This window comes from Phlebotomus argentipes, unplaced genomic scaffold (assembly GCF_947086385.1).
Source record: "Phlebotomus argentipes unplaced genomic scaffold, Phlebotomus argentipes genome assembly contig_39, whole genome shotgun sequence".
NCBI classification, from domain to species: Eukaryota; Metazoa; Arthropoda; class Insecta; order Diptera; family Psychodidae; genus Phlebotomus; species Phlebotomus argentipes.
The window spans coordinates 1,107,734-1,130,907 of NW_026776182.1; the positions used below are offsets into that span (position 1 = coordinate 1,107,734).

A 23,174-nucleotide genomic window follows, 5' to 3' on the forward strand; every position below is an offset into this window, starting at 1 on the left:
CTCTCTCTCTCTTCATCTGAGCCCAAATAGACTCACCAAATGCATGCAAATCAATGCATACACGAATCCGAGGGCGAGTGATTTGCACGGCAAAACAGCATGAAGCGTATGATGTGGAAATGTATTTAATTGTGAAAGCCACTCGTGAGTCATCAGCATTGATTTCCTCGATGACTTTCCTCCGCGCGAGATCATCTCTTGTCAAATTAGCATTATAATCTCGTCTCTCTCTCTCTCTCTCTCTCTCCCACTTCGTCATCTTTTTCTCAAATAACACCCCAAAGAGAGACAAAATCATGCGAACAGAGAGGCGATCATCTCAAAAGTTCATCAGTCGGATAAAATTTCCTTTCACTGACTTTGTGCTATTTTTGATCGTATACCAAACATTAACATCTTCTTGAGAAATCATCTTGAGACTCTCCCGCGGACACTGAGTTGTCTTTCTTTCATTTTCCCCCCCCCCTTCAAGCGACTTTTCTCACCCAAGATAGACATGAAGCCATGCGATCAACTCTATCACTTGGCATTTTCCTCACCTCTTTTTTTCCTCTTCAACGTCCACATGCACTCTCCCCAGCCGCCACTTTCTCCATCAGCATCTTCGTGGAAAACCGTGTTAATTGGGAGAGTGTGCTCAGGAAATGGGACTTGTGATCTAAGCCCAAACACTCCTCGGCGCGTCCATAAGTTCTCCGCTTATAAAAATATCCCTCAGAAATTAAACAAAAAGTGACACTTTGGAATATATGAGGTATAAATTAAGGAAAACGAATTTCCTCTGTGGAGAAAATTGTCTCGCGTTTGGGGAAAATATTTTGATAAATATCCGTAGAGGAAGTTTAATTTATTGATTTTTTTATAAGGCTTCAGCACACGAGAATATTCATGGAATTCAGACTATTTCTTAGATTTTCACAACGAAAAATTTACAAACGGGAAAATTACCTTTGTGATTATTTAATGATTTCTTTTAAAATTCCGATTATTCCATGCAAATTTTAATTTTTTTCTGAATATTTAATCAATATTTAATTATATTTAAATATTTGGATTTTTTCTCCACATATTGCCGCCAGAGGGCAGTAGTTTAAACGTTAAGGACATGCAGAAATTCCGATTGTATTTTCCAACTCTTCACTCCTATTTTCAGGAGTTCGAACACAGCTTTGATTGAGATCATTAAGAATACTCAAAAATCGACTAGTGATTTTCCCCTTGAAATTTAGGACTTTACATTTTAGAGAGCTCCTTTTGTCAATGGAGAAAAAGTAAACTACATATAAAAACATTTATTTGATAACATGTTGAAAATATTTAGAAGTTGCTGTACTTTCACTAAAGCACTTCCCGTCTTATCTGAAGCTTGAGTCACTCATCTAATTGTCTCACAACTCACAGCACGTCAGAGACAATTAGAAGCGCGACTTAAGAACTTCTTAGCAAACCGCTATTGCTGTAAAACGGCGAGTTTTATCTGTTAAATCCTTAGAGAAACCGCAATAGATTGTCGATTGCCTCACCGAAGTGGGAAAGATGGGAGATTTTCTCTGTGAAGAAACAACACGGCGCTGATGAGTGGGTTTTCTTGATGAGAACACATCATCTTGGGTGTTGCAAAATAGCCCTTGGTCAATTGGAGGTGATCAATTTGAGGCCATTCGCTCGTTGGCTGTGTGCGCCGTGCATTCGCCATAAGCCACCCAATTTCCTAAATCGATCTCAACGAGCTTCATGTCGAGGAACAATGACGAGAGGGAGAAGTAAAAAAATAATTAAATGGCTAATTCGAGTCGACAAGCTCAACGATCCGTGAAATAAAACGGCAGCTAATGATCATCATAAACATCAAATCATAGCGCGGGGCGAGGAGGCAAATTGGTGTGTGCGCGAGCAGGAAAGCGCCTACGGATGAACTGCTCGCGAGATCAGCAACTGCGATCTGCGAGGAGAGTTGGGTATCTCACTCTCTTGGGCAATGATGAAGGGATGATGATCCGATATCGGTCGGGCGATTGATCCAGAAGCCGATGCCAAGGAGAACGACCGAGTTGGCGTACTTTCTTGTGGCTTCGCCAGAGTGCACAGACTTCTTCCGCGATCACCATTGAAGATTCCCCCGAGATTCGTGCTCTCCCAGAGAGTTGGTGTCTCCCTGATAGGTTTCACAAGAAGCCACATGAACTCAATTGTGTGCGCGGCAGCATCGTTTCACTGTCCACTGGCTTATGAAGCGATGATTGTTTTATGGCACCTTGACTCTTGCCGATTGTTCAGGGAGATTGTGGCAAGAGAAAGACAGTGTCATGGGGAAATTCATGGGCAGGGTGAAAGAGACAAATCGACTGACTCTCTGCAAGTTGTCATCCATCCGGTGGGCAACAAAAGACGTTGATCTCGCAGATTGTCACGGTGATTTTGCTAGAAAATTTGATAAAAATCTCATTCCAGATAAATTTCCAACTATTCCTTCCCGATGAAAGAAGCGCAGCTCAATCTTTTGGGACTCTCATTGCGTCAGAAATCAAAAGGGGTGTTTCGTCAATGAATTCCAGATGGAGCGAAACAATCTTACACTTTTCTTATGTACATTTTCTTGAGGCGGCAAAGCAGAAACACAAGTGGAGGAGGAAAAAGGTACGTTGCAGTTGTTCGCCCAAAAATGTATGATAAAAATATTTTACAATTGAAAATACAAACTTTGTCACACTGTTTTCCCCCTGCGTGGAAAGAGAGTCTCTCGTGAAGCCGTCTTGAGAAGCTAAGAAGAAGAGATATTTTATCTGTTTCCATGATGGACCTCGGAAAAAGCATCTCAAGTGGATTGAGAATGAGTCTCTGACCACAAAAATGCATTAGTTTGAGGGTGAAGACACATTTCCTTCTGGCTGTTGGAAGTGAATTTCACTTCTAGAGCGTCACGATGTGGGACATATTTTGTGTCTCCTTCGCATCGTGGCTCTTAAAAAAATGTGGGTGGCAGATGATAAATATGTGACTAGCACATGCTCCTGCTCTCTTGTTGTCCATTTGAGTCACGGTGATCATCCACCTTATCAGCAGTTGCACAGTGTGTTCTCCGAATGGGAGTCATGACAAAAAATATCTTCTTCCTCATTCTCTCCAACATGGCAAAGGTGTGCGGGACTCTTGTGCAAATAGAGCGACAATAAATTTAAATTATAGAGAGAAAACTCACGTAAGTGTTGTATTTAGCTCCAATTTTTCTTTTCTCTCCATCGCCAATGGCGCAGGAGTGAGTGAGTGGAACAGACAAAAGAAGGCACTTTGGTGTGTTTATGGGACAGCAAAAGCGACTGATTTCAGTTGAGTTTCACATTTTCTTATCAGTCTGTGACGCTCAAATATTAGCGGACAGCTGGGATTGTTTGCTTATCACAATTCCGGTCGCGAGGGAGTGTGGAAGTGACAGAGAAAAAGCCATCAGCGTATGGGTGTGAGACGGCCCCCTTCTTCTTCTTTCCGGAATCACTCACCTTCATTGCGAGGAGAAATTTTTAATTCACTTTTTTTCTTCACTTCTTCTGTCGCTCCAGGAAGAGAAAAAGTGAACATCCTCTTGAAAATCCTCGTGGAAAAAAAAAACTTTCCAACCTTGATGGGGGTGGCGCGTGGGGAGGAAAAATGTTCACACATGTGCTGCTCGAATGCCATCTGCATATGAATAGGGAAGCATAGCCACCCACTTTCCGCCTCCTGAACTTTCACCCTTCACACACTTTCCCAAACCGTAATCCTTGACATAGAAAAGACGGGCACGACGAGTGGAAAAATCATTTCGCAGCACCAGCAAATAAAATAATTCGGGCTATTTTCACACTTTTCAGGTACTGCGCGGAACGGAGAGGGCACAGAAGATAAAGAGGATGGAAAATTATTGTCCGAGTTATTGGCGACAAAGACGCCGCGAAAAGGTCTTGTATTATTAAATGAAATACAAATAAAAGTGTAACAACTCAAACAGCCCAATAAAAATGAATCAGCAACACAATTTGCGTGCACTGTTTGTTACGAGGACAGGTCGAAAACCACTAGGCGTATGGTGAGAAATCCAATAATAATCGATTGTTGTACAACATGAGTGTATTAAAGAAATGGGTCGCGTAGGGCCTTTATGTAGAGCTGTTTGCTTGCAGTTAAATATTTATCTATGGTTAAGTAGAATGAAGTAATATCAATACACATCGTATATACATATTTGTAGGCTAGATTTTTCAAAAGAAAAAAAAATCAGTATTCAATTGTATACAATTTTCCAGAAAAGTATGCTAAGACTAAAGAATAACTCAAGAACTCCTACGAATTCGTTCTACTGACAGTTTATTTGAAGACATGCCGCAACTCTCATTTGAATTTCATGAACAATTAATCCTTTTCTCCGATTGTATGCTGAAACATCGACATTGCAGGGAAAAGTGGGTAAAAACAATCCCAACAACTGGAAGTGAATTAAATGTATGGTACATAAAGTCGTTTTTGCAGATCTTCATCTCCTTTCTGTGCCACCCTTACACGAGAGCAAACTCTGGCAGACGAGGAAAAAGTTACGATATTTCTCACGAAAATTTTATGAATGAAAAATGCTCAAGTGTGTCTGTCGTCATTGACTTTGTGAGTAAATTTGCAAGGAGGAAAATGTGTGAGGGTAAAACACTGTCAAGCTGTTGCGAAGGAAGGAAAGCCGGGCGAGGGATGGTGTGGAAAAATAATTAAAAAGAATCTCTTCAAACTATGTTGAAAAAAAGAGTCACCGTCTCGAAGGTGTTGAGCGGCAGGGGGAGGGGATGGATTTTCCTGTGAGGGGGTTGTTCTGCGGTTTTGTGTCTCCTTGGATGCCTTCCACGACGGAAGTGTGTCTCCTCGATCTCTTCACGCACCCACACAGTCGCAGGAGCGTCCGCAGAAGGGGACGGACAGCGGTGGGAGAAGTCGAGGGTGGTTTTCTGTGCGGACAATCGCGAGAGAGGATGGCACTGGCGTGGTGGGGATAGGAATTCCGATGGATCTGCGCAGGCGTCTCTCACACCTGATCTTCCTCCTTCCACACTGTATCCCTGAGCGTCGCACATAGAGTGCCTCTCCCTTTGGCCGCCGTCGTCGGTCCTTGTTGCTCACGTGTGCTGCGTGCTCATATGTGAGCTACTGTGTGGATTCCCTGCGGTCCAGAGAGGGCAGACAGATCCGCGTGTGTGTGTGCGCGCGGCTGAGTGTGTGTGAAGTCGGTCACAGCATCCCGAAGGACTCGTCTGAGAGAGTGAGGACTCTGGAGAGGGGATTCGATGGACGCACGCTGCTCTCAGCATCATCAGCATTGGTGGACTGTGTCAGTTTCGGACTCAGTGCCGAGAGAGTAGCCTTTGTCACTCCGAAGCAGGGCGCAATCAAGACGGACTCCACGGACAGTGGGCGACGGGATATTGGCAGGAGCAGGAAAGCCCTCCGCTCACGGTGTCGCGCGTGTGTGGGTGTCGCGAGAAGATTCCACGAGACATTTCCCACAGCGTATGTGTGTGCCCCCAAGAGCTATACATAAGGCTCACCCACCCTCCGTGGCCTCTCCGCGGCAGAAATACCTCGCCGTGAGTATCCGACGACGGATCCAGAGGCAGCAGCCACTCGAGAGAGGAAGACACTGGCTGGAGAGTGTGTTAGAGCGCCGTGTTCGCCGTGTGGCTCAGTCGTCGCAGTCGCTGTCTCGCACATACACACACTGGGCTGGCAAAGCGGGGACCGGTGGCCGGCGCTGGCTGGTGATATAACGTATTTGCTGGTCCGTCCACATTAGATGCAAACGGACTGTCGCGAAGTGCGGACGCAAATCCCGGGTTCCGTTATTGCCTCAAGTTTCTCACAATAAACACTTGAAGAGGACACTTCAGCATCACTGAGGGTGGACAGGCATCCGACAATTTCGGGCTCTTTTTCCACCGCCCAGCTATTAATTCCATTGATCATCAATCGCGTGTGACGAGTGTTTTCTTTTTGACCACCAAGAGCCCATCGAAGGAGTAGACAGCTCTTCACCTACGCATCTTATGGATTTCCTACCAATTTCCCACCACTATAGGTCAACAGTGACTTAGCCATGCGATCGCTCGAGTTGTTGAAGCTGACCTAAAGGAACCAGTCGCCACCGAAAGTGTTATAGACAGTGTGAGGAAAACTTAGAGTGTGATTCAGATTTTCCGAAAACTTCTCTTCTGAGGACATGAGTTGGTCGCCTGATGTGCTGGATTTTGTGATGCGACAGAAGAGAGAAAAGCGATAAAAAATGTGGCCGAGAATAGAAACTCCACAAGATTTTCGCCAGTGAATAATAGCCAGTGAAATGTGTGCAAAAATCTAGAGATTTTCTCTAAGAAACTCACAAAAACATGAAGTCAATTTAGTTTGAGAAGAAAATTTTCCCACTGATATGCAAAACCTGACAGTCGTGCAGATTCAAAGAGGACACAAGTTTTCCACAAATTGAACAAAAGACAAAACTTTAGTCCAATTAATTAAAAAAAAGTGCAAAAAAGTCCACGAGTAAAAATTATACGGTTTTGTGATATAAAATACAAGAGAACATCTAATTTGACAATGAAGTTTGGAAAGTGATTACAGAAATTGCAAATACAAAAAGAAACACTAAAGAAAATGATTACATCTTCCTGCAAATACTTTATCAAAATTAATTGAAGTTCTTCGTTTAATCAGTTATCCTTTGTTTTTCGCTGTTTTCAATTTCCCGTTTTATCGAATAAAACTACTCGTGGCGGAGAAATCGCTGCTCATTTCCACTGCGGAAAGCACCAGTAAAAATTTTCAATAATCACGAAATAGTTTAAAGAACCGGCAGCAAAATGAGAATTAAAATGCCAGCTGTTCGAATTGCACAAGGTGAGTGTTGTATTTTCCATATAAAGATGTGATTTATGCCCAAATGTACACCTTCTGCTGAGAACCTACAATGTACATTTTGTCACTGTTCGCCACTTGCAATTGTCCTGCATTATCCCAAATTCAAATCGTTGTGTTGCATATATCGTCCCATAATATAAGGGAGAAAAATCCTTTTGGTCCAGAGGTGCGAATCTTCGCGGCAGATTCTCTCTTCAACGGACAAATAACGTTCATTTACACCCTAAGAACACCACTCAGCGACTGACTGCGAGTAATTTTTCGTGCTTAGCGTTTAAAATTTTCCTCCTCGCTGTCGCGCTTTTCCCTTTTCACCACTTCGTCTTTTCGCGCTGCTGAGATGATGAAAAATTTGCATCTCGCGATTTTCTCTTCGCGCGATCTTCCCGAAAAATCAGCTGAGAACTTTTCTCTCACACTCGCGACGTCTTTTCGCCAGTGTAAAACTTTTTCCTAACACCCTCCCGCGCGCGTGATTTTTTCGCCTCATTTTCCGCGACTTTCAACCCCCTCACGGAGATTCTGCGGGAGAAATTTGGCGAGAGCGAGAGAGCGACCGAGAGAAGGCAAATTTTAGGTGTATTTTAGGGGAGAGGAAAATCATCGTCCTCAGACGGGATGAGGAAAATTGTGGGAAATACTGTCTTTGGGTGGTAGAAATATTAATTAGAGCAGCAACACTCGAGTGCTTCACTGAGTTGGAGACTCTCAATAGCGAATACAGTGAAAAATTTTCACTTTAAGATTTTCACGCGAATTTGTTCATCGATTTCTCAACACAGAGTTTTGCATGTTGGTGCATTCTTTCGCAGGCGAAAACAGAGCCATAATGCCCGCATAGGCAGCCGATAAATTTCGTGATAAGAGAAAAATCAATTATTATATCAATTTCACCTGTATCCACACTTATTCGCATTTAAACATACGCACATGTCGAAACGAAAAATTATCATTTTCTCCATTTTCACTCGACGAAGCGAGACTGCCAAGAGAAGTAGAGTTTCTCCGTGGTGAGGAGCCTTGGGAAAAGCGTGGGGTGGAGAAGTTAATGAATTCAGGTGGGGTGAGGAGGCCAGACGAAGGTCTAAGAATGAGAAAAACAGGCAAAAATTTTAGAGAATCGAAAAAACAAAGCGGCAGGACGTGGAAATTGATCAAACACGGTGGTTGTTCAATGAAAAGTTGTCCCAGTTGCTAACCGTTGGTCATTAAAAATTTCATCCCTATAGTAACCGCTGTTGAGTGTGGTGATAAATAAAGTTTTCTGTGCGAAGAACAACAGCCAGAGGGGTGTTGAAGGCTTCAAGAAAAAGGATCATAGTGAGGTATGGCAAAAAAAATTTGGATGTTTGGCGTGGAGATGGTCAGAAATCACTGAACCCTTCTTCCCTAATTCCATTCATCAGCGTCTGCGAGCCCTTTAACCGCTTGCCATCCCACTGGAGATTTTCATCCCTTCCGGGTCCATTCTTTCGTCCACTCTCAAGGTTCTTTCAACAGAAATATGCTAAGAAGCCCTTCAAGGCCGTGGAGATTGAATGGAACTCTTTCTGCGTCATTGCATTGTCGATCTACCGGAAAATCTTCGACGTTGTCTTCTTCAGCGGCTACTTTTTGCACCGTGGCGCCTCGCAATTAAGTTATTAAGCCGGAGGTAGAGAGGAAAAAAAGATTGATTTGGAAAATCACATAGAGTCACCACGCAAAAATTCCATTTTGCACATGATGAAATGGAAATATCAAGAAAAGTTATCAGTGGAAATTCAAATTACTATTCACAGCCTTATCACCACAAATATGGTGAAAATGCAAAACGGTGGAATTTATTGCCTTGCGTGTCGATCTGATTGATTTGAAGGGTGAATCGTTAACCCTTCAGTAATGTTTCGTAACAAACTCACACAGACTCATAGCGAAATCAATGCTCAAGGGGTGGGGCTTCGGCGTCACAGAAATAAAAAGTCTTGTCGGTAATTGAATTTTTGTAAGTCTAATTATGATCCAATAATCTCAATCATTCAATTGCATTTGAGAAAGCAATTGAAGAAGGATTAAACTATTTATTCACTCACCATTTAAAATAAAGGCAATTTAATTATACACAAGTTGTAAGAAAAGTTTGCAAAGCTGCTGTATCTGTGCATAGATGTATTTACATTATGTATACAACATGTATATTCGTGAATTCATGCATTACTTGCCATAAGTGGCATTTAATCACTCAATATGATACATTTTGCTGCCATTCACACAATTCAGCTCTCTTGAAACCATTCGAAGGCTACCCAGCTTTTGTGTGAAAAATGCTGTTGTCTCGACAAGGAGAAAAACTGTGTTTATGTACTACTAGTGGCTTGTGATTGGTTAGAAGACGAAGAAGTGAGTCAATGGGTGGTCAAAGTTGCTAAAAATCGGGTCGCTAAATGAGTATTGCAATGGAGGCACTTTTTACCAATTAAAATCTTTCATTTTTCAGCAGAAAAAACTCTCAATTGTGGGTTATTAAAAAGTTTGATTTGTTAAAAATGTGGCAAATTTCCACAAGTTAAATATATAAAATGCGCTCCTCCGATTTGCATTTTATTTGAAACTCATTTAATCAGGAAAGTTTGTATTTCGCCTACACGCATTTGTGTGTATTTTTTTGGGAAAGAGTCGTTTATCGACTCTTGCTGGGTGGACGATGTTTCCCGATATGTTTTATGTGCGGGAGAAAATAAGAGAATTTTCATCGCTTTGTTAACTCCACGGGTTCCTCCGCAACCGAGAGTCGCGCACACAGATTTAGTCGTTTTTCCCAGTTAGTCACATCGTTATCATTTTTCATGTTCTCTCGTGGGTTTTCTAATTGTTCGTGTTCACTGTTATTTTAATAAAGGGATGTGTTTTAATTGCGAAAACCACCCTCTCTGGTAGGAATAAATTTTCCTACCTGAAACTTTGTCTCTGCGCTACGCATTTACACTTTTTCCGTGGCAATGCAATTTATTGCTGGGTTTTCAAACAGAAGTTTCCAGAAATTCATTAGTTAATGAAGAAGTGCATCTATTGGGAAAAATTGTGAATTTTACTGAGGCACAATTGAATGAGCTTCAAAGTTGACACTTGTTTTAATGAAGATAAAAATATGTCAGGATATCTGCCGCGAGATTTGTGCAGAATCAACTGAGTTGGCAGACAAGAATATCTCATTTTAATAGGAAAAGATGGAGTATTTTGCAGAGATTAAGAGAACCGTCGGATGACGAAAAAGTTATTTTACAAACATTAGATTTATTCATTTCATTGATAAATTGGTTCAATGCGTCTTTTCCGAGCGGTCGCCAATTACAGACCTGCTGTTGGAGTCTTCTGGCCGAGTTGGTGCAATAGAGACAATGAAAATAGAAGAAGATGTACTCATTGAGGATTGATTTTTGTAGGAGTGCAGCTGAAAGAGGGGAAGAACTGTGAATGAAGCACTTCGCAGTCAAAGAATGATCGTGTGGAGTTGGATGAACAAAGAGTAGCGAATCTCTCGAATTTCTCCGCCAGATTGATAGTAATCTGTGCGGTTAGGAGAGGTGAATTGATCACCACTGACCATAGATCAAATTCTCCTCTGTTTTCCGTCGATCGATCGATGATGATTTTGCCGCAAAGGCATAACAGTGGCGATGCTGCGACAAAGAGACTTTTCAATGGCAACGGCGCGCAATGGCAAAGGAGAATAATTAAAAGATTTTATATGTGTATTTGCTGGGGATATTCATGATCAAGAATTGTCGTCCGTGGTTTTTCCGCCATGTGGATGGAGATGAGGGAGGGAAAAGAAAGAAAGGAATGAGAGGAGACTAAATCAAGATTTTACTGTCTGATGGGTTTGTTTCGTTTTCAAACTACCTATGCACACCGCATCTCAGAGCATATTGCAAAGTAATGTGACAATCTGCGGTCAATTAGAAAAACTAAAATCTATGAATAATGTGACAGTTGGATAATTTATGCGATGCCCGCATTTGTTTTTGTATAATTGAAAGGCTAAATGCATCAGTGGAAAAGTCTCCACCATCGAATGTCTCTCTCTCTCTCTTCGGGAGTTTCACTTGAAAAACCAACCGTACTTGGGTGCCTGCATGTGAAGGCGCAGACAACACAAGAAATGAGGAGTGAGAAAAAGATCAAAAGCTCGCGAAATTCCCGCCAAGGAGAGAGAGATACAAATTTATTATTGACTCGACAATTGGCGCCAAAATATTGATTGTCTTCGCGGGCTCTTTCTCAAGCTTTGCATTCCGGGAACACCTGATTCTCCCACAGCGAGAACTGATCACCGAAATCTCTGCGATCTCCTCATCGCGCCATCATATCTTAGCGCCGGGAAATCGTCGTCAGTACACCTCTTCCTTGTGCATCTTCGCGCCCAATTCGATTGTATGCGCGTCATTTCTCTCATTTGGCAAAATCCGCAAGAATCCACACCATTCTCGCGACTGTTCAATACCATCAGCGTCTCCGCGAGATAATTCACAAATGAGACATTGAATAGCGTGAGAAATGTTACGATTTCAAGAGAGTCAATTTCTTTTTCAACACTTTTGTTGTCCACCTTCTTTCACACAAATATTCATCAGTGGATGTCAAGAGAGAGAGAGAGAGAGAGCGAGAGCGAGAGAGACCTTAATTGTGGGGCATATATTGTGGAATTCATGTATTCCTCGAAATGACAAATTTGCCCGGGTAATATGGCCGAGAGAAGAGGCAAAGGAAATGAGGGAGGAATGTGACAATGTGTATTTGTCAGAATTTTGGTCATTTTTCAGCTCTTAACCCATTCATGTCCCTCCTTTCACGCACAACATCAATCTCGAAGGTTGGCCATTTATTCAATTGCACAAATCAGTCTCTGGACAAAACACAATTCATATTTTCCCAGGTTGCCCGACTTTTATTCTTCTGCTGGGTAAGTCAAGGGTGAGAAAGTATGGCTAAATAGTGTACATCTGTTCCTAATACTTTCACCATTTGATCAGTCTTAGCGTAATTATCACAGTTTAACATTTGATTACAAACGCTCAAGTTTACTAAGGAATATGAATTATTCTATATTAAATACATAAATTGGCGTTTCTTGGTATTGATTTAGTCACTAAATATTGCTTTAAGTTGGTTACATAACCTAGAAAATAATGAAAATTTGTATTGAAGAAAGTAGTGTAAAAATTCTGTAAGTATTGTGTTAATTTACTTAGAAAAGTAGCTCTTAAACGCCTAATATTGCAAATATTCAAGCAATTCTAAACACTTCTGCTGAACTGTACACCACTTTTGACCATAATGTCTCTCCCTTGGGGTAAGTCTTGACCTCTCTTCCATTCAAAAGAGTGCATCGAATTTTGTCACAACACTAATGAGGATGCGCTATGGATTCTGGTGATCTGAGTGAGAAATAATTCCAGTAATTATGTTGAATAAATATACCTATTCAAGATTGAAATTCCTACTCCAGCGGCCATATCTGGACGTTTCGCAAAGAACTTTCGCGATATGTTCCAAGGAAGAGAGTGAGACATGAGTAAAAAGTGTGAATATTCTCACGCGTGTGCATTGAAAATCCGTTAGATAATCGCCACATTTGCCCGGCGCAAATCCACATTCACACAATATTCACACTGTGCACTAATTGCCGTGATATTTAATCAGCATAATTTGAGAGGAGAATAAAAATAAGGCGCGCGATGCTGTGCAGAAGAAAAAAATACCAAACAAGTGCAAGAAGAAATTCAAATTGCCATCTCTCGTGGTTGCATTGAGGCGGAGGAGAGTCACTTCCGTGTTTGGCGCGAGAAAGACAAAACCACGAAGTGGAGGGAAAATGGCAAAAGTTGGAGGTGCAAAAAGTGGGTGCAAGAGAGTGAGAGAAAGACGGCAAAAAATTATTTAATTTCCACAAACTACCATGATTGCCTGATCTAAATGCACTCACCTGGACGGGGGCGAGGAGGAGGCGCCAAGTTGTGGCCACGTGAGAAGATTCCCATCTATTGTGAGACTGCAGCCGAGCGGCTTCGGACGATTTTTATGTTATTGAAATGCACTCTATACGATTTTCCCGCGCATTTTTACACTCCTCCGCGTGTTTGGACGATGGATACACAATGATTAATTAAGTTGAAGAGATTCTCCCGAGACACCGATAGAAACCGTCTATACGTGCACTTTTTATGCAATTAAATCACATTCACAAATGCATCTCCGGCTGTGGCGCTGGAAAAATGTGTGTGGCTTGATATTAATTTTTACCATCCATCTTGACACTAATTGATTGTGTTGCATTTTCTCCTCTCAATTCCTCAGCCTCTGCACTTCTTGTGTTGGTCTTTTGTATGCAGAATATGAGATGCATATTTGATAACTTTTTTTCTCCTACATTCTACTGTTAATTTCCCGCTTTCGGGCTCACCTTTTTCACCACCTCTGCAGCCATGAGAGTTCACCGCGAGAGATTGAGAACTCAATAGAGACTAGAGAATTTTCCTCTGGATCTCAATGGTTTGTTTTGCATTCAATGCACTATTTACAAGATTACTGCAATTAAATGGCAATGGCACACGGAATTGCCTCAAAAGCCATGAGATAAGAGATATTTCATTTTACCGTCCACGATTTATACACAATGGTCTTCTATTGATTTTTTTGTTGTCTTATCTGCCGATTCAAGATAAGTGACATTTATGACCCGGGCGGTGAAAGGAGTCGCTTTAAATCAGTATCAGTCCCAAAATGACTGCGGAAAATGGCAAGAGAGTTTTGTTTCCTCCAAAAACTGGCATTTTGGAATCTATTTTTGAATATTTTGAGCTCCAAATATCATTATTCGCATCTCTTCGTCAATTCGCTCCCAAAAATGTCAAAAAAAACCTTCAGAAGTCCAGACAAATGTTTCATATTTCTATCTGACGATCTTGCAATGGTCATTAAATTCCTGATGGATTCCGAGAGAGAGGAAAAAATCAGCCCCTAAACCCATCAATTTGTAGATCACTGGCCTTTCCTCTCCCCCTCTCTCTCTCTCTCTCTCCCTATCTAATCTCTGGGAACAAGTGTTAAGTTTCTCCATCGGAGCAGAAGCTGCCAAATGTTCGGAACAACTGTGACAAAAAGGACAGAGAAAATGATCCTCTTTGTCCAGTTGTTCCAACAGGTCACTTTCGGTCCCCTTTCTGCGCAGTTATCCTTGGTCTTCACTCCATTTCACGCATTTCGGCTGGAGAGGAAGACACAGTGGGAGAGTGACCCTTTGAAAAATCCCATTTTCTCGAGAGCCTGTGGGATTTATGGCGGTGATTTCGGTGGTCAAAACAGTGTCTTTGTCCGGTGTGTTACTGTTTCTTCTGCTCTGGAAATCACACTTGAGGATTATCGATCATTGGGTGTGTGGGAAAATTTGCAGGTGCAAATATTGAGGCCTCAACACAGAAAAGGGGTTTTGAAGGAAGAGTGTTGTGGGAATTCCTTCCTGATGGCCGGGTGAAGAGTTGAAAAATGCTCGGCGTGCAAGTTTTGTGTGTGTGTTTTGTGTGGAGAATCATCTTGCTGGATGTGATTCTCAAGCGAGATTCCCAGATCCTCGCATTTGACCCGCACTTGCTCTAGCCACAGTCTTGTGTGTGTTCCAACCATGTCACTGCTGCATTTTTTCACGTGGCGGCCAGTGAGGGAGTGAAGGAGATAGAAATGGCAAATCAAAGGTCGTCGGCGACTCCAAAATGCCAAATGGTGCTGCTGAACCTTCCATCCCAAGAAGACAGTGGAGGAAGCGAGCGCCAAGAGTGACGACAGTGCGATGGACGTGAATTTGCAGTCCGAAGCGATTGTTGTGCCCACGAGACTCGGCAGGGCCTCCCAATGTACCCAGTGCAAAGAATAAATATTGCTGTGCTGGATGCTTCGAGCACATCTCTCGATAATCATCAGGTTCTCACGAACTATATGTTGGTGGCAAAGAAGTCAGGGAGTTTCGGTGTTGTAGAGATGCCAGCTAGAAGGGGACACACTGTGCTCTCCCAGGAGTCTTAATCGTGGACTCGTGGATTCTTCACCGATCAGGAGAGGAGTGTGGAGGAAGGGGAAAAACATCCGCAGAATCCTACTTCCTCATCAATAGATATTTCACCCGTGAAATTTGCGGATTTTCAACTGGTCTTTCATGACCTCAGCCATCCTTCCCCCATAGAGCTCTTCATGGCCAAATTGGGATTCTGTGTGGCATGCATTCAGCAGCATGTTGTCCATTGTCTTCAACAAATGAATCTTCTGAGGAACTCCCGCTCAGTAATTTCACACGGAAGTCAGTCAGCAAAGCAGAAGACACTCTTGGGAGAACAGATTTACGGCTTTAATCGCTCAACACTGAGGAGATTTGTCTATTCTCCCCTGCATCATCCACTTGTGGAGCGGCCAAAGATCCCACGATAAAAGACAAGAGCGTATCTCTGCGATAGCAGAAAGAATTCACCAACGAGAAATTAACCTAATCCCCGCTGGCACGCTAATTCTACGTGTCGATGCGATGAAGTGCCGGGGAAATATTCATTGAATCGGGCGTTACTTAAAGTGAAGATCGGCTAATAAAACTAATTTTCATGAATTAATTCTCATCCACACTCGAATGGCCGGTTAATTTATTAATGGGGCGCCGTGCTCCAGAATGGAGGTATGAAAGAGGCAAGAAGGAGAATATGAAGAATGCTAAAAATGAGGGAGGAAGGAGACAAGTTGGAGGAATAATAATTCATTGCGTAACTCTGACTGTTTGTTGCTTGTTAAATTTTATAGTCTTTAGGGTACGTGACAGTGTAACTTCTTGTGTTGTTTGTATCTCTCCTCCAGAGCATGTTTTCATTCTTTCTCTCTTCGCCACGATATTTCTTCTTTACTCTTGTACCATCAAATGTGTCTCAACAAATCTCTTCTCCGCTCCTCTTGAGCTTTTTATTCAATTTATTTATCATTGATGGCATCTCTCCTCTGTAGCTGCCGTTTCTCAAAAAGCGCGCACTCCACTAACCAACAGAGACACATCCAGAGGGACTCTGATGGGATTTATTTATTGAACTGACCTCCAAAACCTCCAAATGAGGCCTGCTCGGACTCTCAGCGCTTCGGCTATTTTGCGAGCGAACTTTCCAAATAATTTCCTTACAAAACATTGCGAAAAAGACCCCAAAAAAGGTCCCATTCCTCCGTGTTGACATCTAAAGAAACACCGCCTTAGTTTTTTCCTAACTGTTGTCACCGCGTACACCCAAACACACCATTTACACCATGATGACTTTATTGCATTCCCTCCTGCTTCGTGAATTTTTCATCTCTCTCGACCAGTGTGGTCAGACTGAGAATGGTCACCCACTGGGACTTCAAACGCATCTACTTTAGCACCAATAAATCACTGGCTGCTAATATAAACATAAAACGTAAACTTGCATTTGCAAATTGCAGTCTCTCAAGGTTGCTCATGGGTCAAGTTCATGGTCTTAGATAGGCCAAATGTAGATTTTTTGCACAACTTTCAAATACTGCAGGACTATTTTTATTATTTTATAGCTATGAAAGTATCTTTTTTGCAGTGAAACTATTTTGCAAATGAGTGAGTGACATTTTGAAGCAGAATAGAATTTTGAAAAGCTTCAAGTAAATCAAGAAATCCAAAAGATTTTCATAACGGAACAATTGGATTGATCCTAGAGGATTTTTTTGCTGCTGAATCGCGTGGAATTAATTTGGATTCTTTGTTTTCTTCTTCTACACACAAAATGAACTGGAAAAAAACTAGAAAATTCCCTAAAGAAGGGGCATTTGCATAAAACTTACCGTTAGGAAATTGCCTTCTCTTTCCGAATGTTGAGATCCAGATGTGATAAAAAAACAGCCTTCAAATTTTCCTTCATGGGAAAAAAATCTCTCTGATTAATTCACGAGGCCCAGACAAGGGTTGAGGTCCGTAAAAAATTGCTATCTCGGTCTTGGGAGAGAAAAAAAAATCTCACTGCGCGAGTCCCTTGAGAGCGGAAAACGCATCATCTAATTCAATTTCTAATGAGATGTATACAAGGGATGCAACACAAAAAGCGTCCTCGTGAGTCTCTTTTCACATGGAAAAAATTGTTGAATAAATCACCGACGATCACAAGATCGCAGTGAGAGAAAATTATAATATTTTTGACCTGTTTTTTTCATCGCTATTCTCCTCTCTGTCTCACTGTTCTGTCTTCCTGTGTCCCTTGAGGGTTTTTTTCATGCCAATGAGGCAGTAACTACCCCTGAGTTTTATTGCCACCGAGAAGGGACACTCTCCTCACCCCACAAATGTGTCAGAAAAAAGAAGATCGACCCAGAGAAAGGAATTGTCGACCGATGCTGGCAAACTTTAGTTTGTCCGTGTTGTCTGACGTGTGAAGATCTTTTGCCCAGACTTTCGACAAAGTTGTGAATAAGTGATCAAAGTTGATCTCAATTCATTCTGATCCACATCAGGGAATCACAATTGTGCGGAATTATGTTCTCAACCAGTGACGACGCAGGTTTTCGTTCGTTAGAACGTAAGTGATAGAATTTTTGATAGATTACAATCATAATATTTTTTCCTACTTCATTGATGTGGTGTTCAAATTGTGGACATATATTTTGCGACATCTTTCTTGACCTTATCTGACGTGGTTTGTGGTATAGAAAAATTTCAGTCCTAAATATTTACTCAAGTGCTGAAAAATGGTGTAAGATATTTTATTTTCAATCTTCATGGAGAGTTTAACAAACGATCCAGAAGGAGACATTCGTCATGGAAAACATTGAAAAATAAAATACCCACTAAAGTCGCCAAATGATCAGCAATTGAGCAAATAGGTCTTGTTCTTCTTATGATATCATTTTGCTACGTTGCGCAAAGTCAAAAATATTATTTCAAACTAATCACATGACCGCAATTGAATCAAGTCCAAAGTTCAGTCTCCCGGACACAATTCTGCGGACCAGCTAATATGTGATGCCCGTGCACCCGTAGTACATAATAATGCGGCAAATTGCCTCGGAAATGGGGTAGAGAAACCAAAAAGTGTGCGGCTCGCGGTCAAATGGTTTCAAGGTGTGAGCACTCGTCTGCCACCCGCATATGCCGCCTTTCCCAGATAAAGTGTCCACATTGTCGCATTTATAATTATTATATTTTATTATATGCACAGGCCACGGGGCGGCTGGTGGGCCGGAGGGTTCGGTTTCATGATAATTTTCGTGGCGTTGTCACCTCGTTCCACTTCTTATTTACATTAGTGTGCCGCGTTACAATGAGAAAGTAATACACAGGCCTTTTTTGGGTGGTGATTTCCATTTGCGGTCTCACTTGCGCCCACAGCTCGCGGGGCCGAGTGATAAGAGGTCTCACCGTGGTGGGTGAATTGTTGACAAATCTACCTGGCGATGGCTTCAAGGCGACCGCGTTGTCCCTCCCAGGCACCACATAGTCGACACTGGGGAGGAATTCCGCCGAATTCTCTACGGCGGCCACGGTGGGAGTGAATGTAGAGAATATGGGGAAAATCCAACTGTGGGAGTCGCCTGGTATCAACGTGAGTCCATGGGCAAATATCTAAACAGCTTTGTTTGTACCGTGAATATTGTGACAGTTTTGTGTCCGCCTACGCAATAAACTTTAGTTAAATATTTGCACCATCAATTAAGGTGGCCTGATAACGGCCTCTCCACCGGGCAATGAGCGACTATTGGATAGAAATTTATTCATCCATGTATGTACATCAGTGAGCAAACACAAAATTCACGTCGTCAACAGCAATTGTCCAAATATATTTGCCACCTCATACAATGACGCCGAAACAGCCACGAAAAGGTCTCTTTTCAGGCCATCTTTCTTATCTCCCAAGAAGAATTGTCTACCGATGCGAGGAGCGAATTAATTTGCCCACCATATTGCCACGTCACTGCACTATTTGACTAATTAGTCACACCATCTCTTCTAGAAACATTGACCATAAACCCTCCCATAAATTGCATGACGTGAACCGGATAAGAAATATTTCGCAATGTAGAAATTCCGTGGCCAAAGTGATGCGGCTTTTCCTAATATGAAGAATCAATTGAAGTCGAGTTTCCCCTGTGAATTTCTCTTCCTGACTTTTTCCCACTTACTCGCAGTGACTGATTGACTGCGTGATGTGATAAATTTCCCACCCTCTGCTATTTATCTCGTGCAACCCTCTTTGATACCGTGCTATCAAAGGATGGGTTTTTGGTCGAGAATTTGGCATAGATATTTTGGATAGACATGAAAAAATTGTTCATTGAATTTGAAAATAGTTAAAAATCACTTAAAATATGTTCTCGTAAGAAAGCTTCACTCCATTCTCAGTATTGGCAAACCTGCAATTTCCATCGAATTTTCTCAGGGATATCACAGAGTGTGGGCCAAATTGTGCCAAATTGCTATTACTTGGCAATATTTAGGAATAAATGATGTCCCTTCGAGGGGAAAAAATTCAACCATTACATGACATATTCCGCGCGTGGATATTTTTCGGCCAATATTTTTTCTCATCTCATTTCATCAACCCTGTGATTTGTTGATTAGGATCATTTCTGCCGTTGTGTATCGAATTGATGTAACAATTTATCGAGGGCCTCTGTGGTTCCATACTTTGGGAGAGGAAAATTGCTCTGCGGCAGCAATTTTCCATCAATTTTCCGTACCCAATTTCTAGCGAGGAAACAACAACTTGTCACATTTTTCCACCATCCGTGCAATATTCATGAATTTTCTCATATGTGATTTCGGCTGGTCGGGGGGAGCTTCAATTGATACTTTGTCATTTATGGCCTGAAGGAGTTTTTGGCTGTGCCCAGATCGTTAGTGGTGAGAGAATTGTCCTCAAATAGCTTACCGAATGGGGAAAAGCATATATTTCCACGGATATAAAGAAATCAGAATTCCTTGGTGTACATAAATAGTGTACATGTGAGGCGTTTTAGAGTAATTTTTGAAGGGTTCTCAAAACATCCCTTCGTTCTCACTTGGGTCACTCTTTGATTTTAACCGCTGAGCAACATTTTTCCTATATTGAGCAATGAAAAACTTCACTCAGGGACAAAGAAGTGCCCTAAATACTTTTCCACCGATCCATCTGCAGCACTTCACATCTGCAGAATGAAATTGTGTGAATTTGCTGGCTGGACAGAGAGAAAAAGTTTGATTATCACTGTCCAAGGGGTGATCATTGTGAAAACCACCCTCTCAATCATTTTTGGCGATGGAGAATTTTGGCCAAGAGGGGTTGTGGCAGGACCGTGAATGGGACATTTTTGCAAATGTCGCTCCGGAGAAATTAGCTGTGTGACCACAATGATCAAATTGCTGCATTAAGAGAGGAGGGTTTCCAAGGGGACTCACACCCTCACGAAATTCCAACAACAAACAGAATTTGGTGGATTTTGCATGAAAAATTTTGTACCACAACAGATTATACCAATTTTAATTTATATTATTTTTAAATAGAACAATTGGTTGTGCATAGTAACTTTTATTTCCCATTTTTATTGGTAAACTTTTGTCACTTCTCTGCTTAATTATAGAAGTTGTCGGGACGTCTGTGAGTCACAGCTAATTACCTCAGAGTGCTGCTGAAGCTGCAAAAATGGAATAAAATAGCATTCAATGATAATACACTTTTCCAGAGCTAGACAGCATGATACATTTTGTGTTATTTAATTTATCTACTTTTACATCGCAAATTATATTGCTTTTTCTGTGACACTTTCATGATTACTTTTAAATCATCTCACTATATATGGAGTATTAATTGACATTTTGAATGTTTGACCTCAATAACAGGGATTTGCTTTTAAAATTGCGAAATAAAATCCATTGCCAAATTTTTACACTCACCCAAAAGGGTGTGCGCGATGGGACGAATGGCAACGGAATGGGGTGAAGCCGGACACCCCATTTGTGCAGTACAAGCCCAGACTGACCAATGGTCAGCACATGCGCGCTGGCGGATGCATAAGTGTTGGTGAAAGGAAACGCCCCGAGAGTCCTTTTCGCAAGATTTTCTCCTTGCTCTACCAGAGGTGGTCTCCCGAGTGAGATGGGAGTACCGAAAGTTTCTAAACAATGGTCCAGAAGGGATTTCACTGCTCTCGCTCTCTCGTCGATCTTTTGCCGTTTTCCTCCCCTGCCATGAGTGCTCATTGGATTTCGCCAACCCCTCAAAATTGATTAATTTTTGCCCCATTCGTGGACACATTGCAGTGCGGCAATGGGTACAAAAAGGCTCTATATAGCCACGATGCATTTGTCCGTTGGAAATATTTCCACTTTGTTTCTCTCTCGGCAAAATATTGGACACACAAAGCGTCGCCTTTTTTCAGTTAGGGTTCGACTCTTTGAAGTCGTGAGTGAAAATGTGCATTGCAATAATGCGAAATATTTTCGATGGAGCATCAAAATTTTCACGCTGACGCATGCATATAGTGTGGCAAATAATATTTAATGCTTTGGTGAATTGTGGACATGAGAACGCAAGGGAGAGGGTGTTGATCAAAATTCCCTGGGATTAACAAAATCACCCCGAAGAGCTTAGCACATATTGCCATATTGGCTGATGAAGAATTTCCTGTAATTTAATAAAAGCCCACTCTCCCGGGATTGGGAGTACACTTGGTGTGATTGGCGACGAGGGGTGGTGGTCACAATTGGGAATACACCCGATATTGCCACCCAAGACGGGCGCGTGGGGGTGAATAGGGAAGCTCCTCGAGGAGATGGTGGAATTCCTATTGGAAAAGTTCGCGAATTGAATTCGTTGACAAATTCCCAGTCTCACACTCGCCTTCGACTCTGTATCCTTTTGTTTATCTTGTTGTTTGGCTGTCTCAACCCTCACACAAGGGTGGGGGGTGGCAAAGCCAAAAATCCCTGAGGCAATGGACAAAATTCTTGGGTCAATTTGCAGATAACGAAAGTTTTGCGGATTGAAGGAGGAAACGGGGTGGGCGGGCAGATCCCTTGGCTCCCAAGTGGTCGCCCTCAACCCCCTCTCACGACGCCCAGCCAGGTGCTCTCCGGTGTAAATGCGATGTTAGTGGGAATATCCGCGCTGTGAAACTTTCTTCGCACAGTCTTCATCCCTTGGCCTATTTAGCTGAGACCATCCCACCCACTCGTACTGGGCGCAGATCCCTGAAAAGGAGACCAAGTTGAAGTGAATATTGTTTAGTGGGTTTCATCCCTTGAAGCGTATCCGAAAATTGTGCGAGTTGTGAGGCGGAGGAGAACCAATTTGTTCTTCGTTTTCTCTAACCCCATTGGTGTGTGTGTGTGTGTGTGAAGACTAAAACTTTGGTCTTTTGGTGGATGGAAGAAGAAGTACAAGAAGCTGGAAGAAAACTTTTCGAGGGAGTTCATAAACAAAAGGCGAAACTAATCCCTTTTCCAGCGTATTACAAGCAATCCACACATCTCCAGACCGATCTGTCTCTCCATATCTCTTGCCTTGGTGTGCCTCTCCTCGAGAATGGAAATAACAGTCCTTATTATTTATTTTCCTCATTTTATCTCCTCTCCCACTTTCACCCTCGTCTGATTACGCACAACTTTCACCCAGAAAAATCACTTCCTCCACTCAATTTCCATATTAATATTGCTCGGTCAGATGAGACGAGGGCGCTATCACGCGGGGAATCACCAAGAATCTGCACTTAATTTCTCTTCGCACGAAAATGTGATCGACAGACAAGTGTATTTATGACCCAATGGCTCATTATAAGCAGTCCTAGAAGATTCCCAACTTAAGAGCATCCCACCCATAACCAAGTGAATCTAATTGTGACAAATGGAAGAGAGAGAAAATTTCACCAATTTCCTTATCTTTGCCTTCACTTTCATAAAATATTCTCTGATTAACTTTCCAGCCAAAATAATCTACATTTATTCTTCCTAATACTTGAAGAAGCAATCAACAGACAGCCCAAGAATTACGTTCACCACACAAATTGGTGACAGAGAATTTCCAAGGAGGAAATAAACAAATATCCTAAGAATACAGTTGAAACGCAATTTTCGCGGAAACATTCCTGATTAGCTGTCAAGATTACTTCACGTAAAATGTGTAAAATTATTCCCTTTTTTTCTACATAAGTGAAAGTTGAAAATACGTATTTTTCCTCGGTTTCCTCGGTATTCGAGGCTCGCCTGTGAATTTGAC

General features: G+C 42.0%; 1 protein-coding gene across 1 annotated transcript in view; it reads left to right on the plus strand.

The window, feature by feature from the left end:
* The first annotated feature begins 5,874 nt into the window (after window positions 1-5,874).
* The window catches only part of LOC132263790 (B-cell lymphoma/leukemia 11B), a 29,812-nt gene continuing 12,512 nt past the window's right edge, over window positions 5,875-23,174 (plus strand). Inside the window, exon 1 of the mRNA XM_059763774.1 lies at window positions 5,875-6,903. Within this exon, the coding sequence (XP_059619757.1) occupies window positions 6,867-6,903 (37 nt within the window). The 5' untranslated portion in view covers window positions 5,875-6,866. The remainder of the gene's footprint in view (window positions 6,904-23,174) is intronic.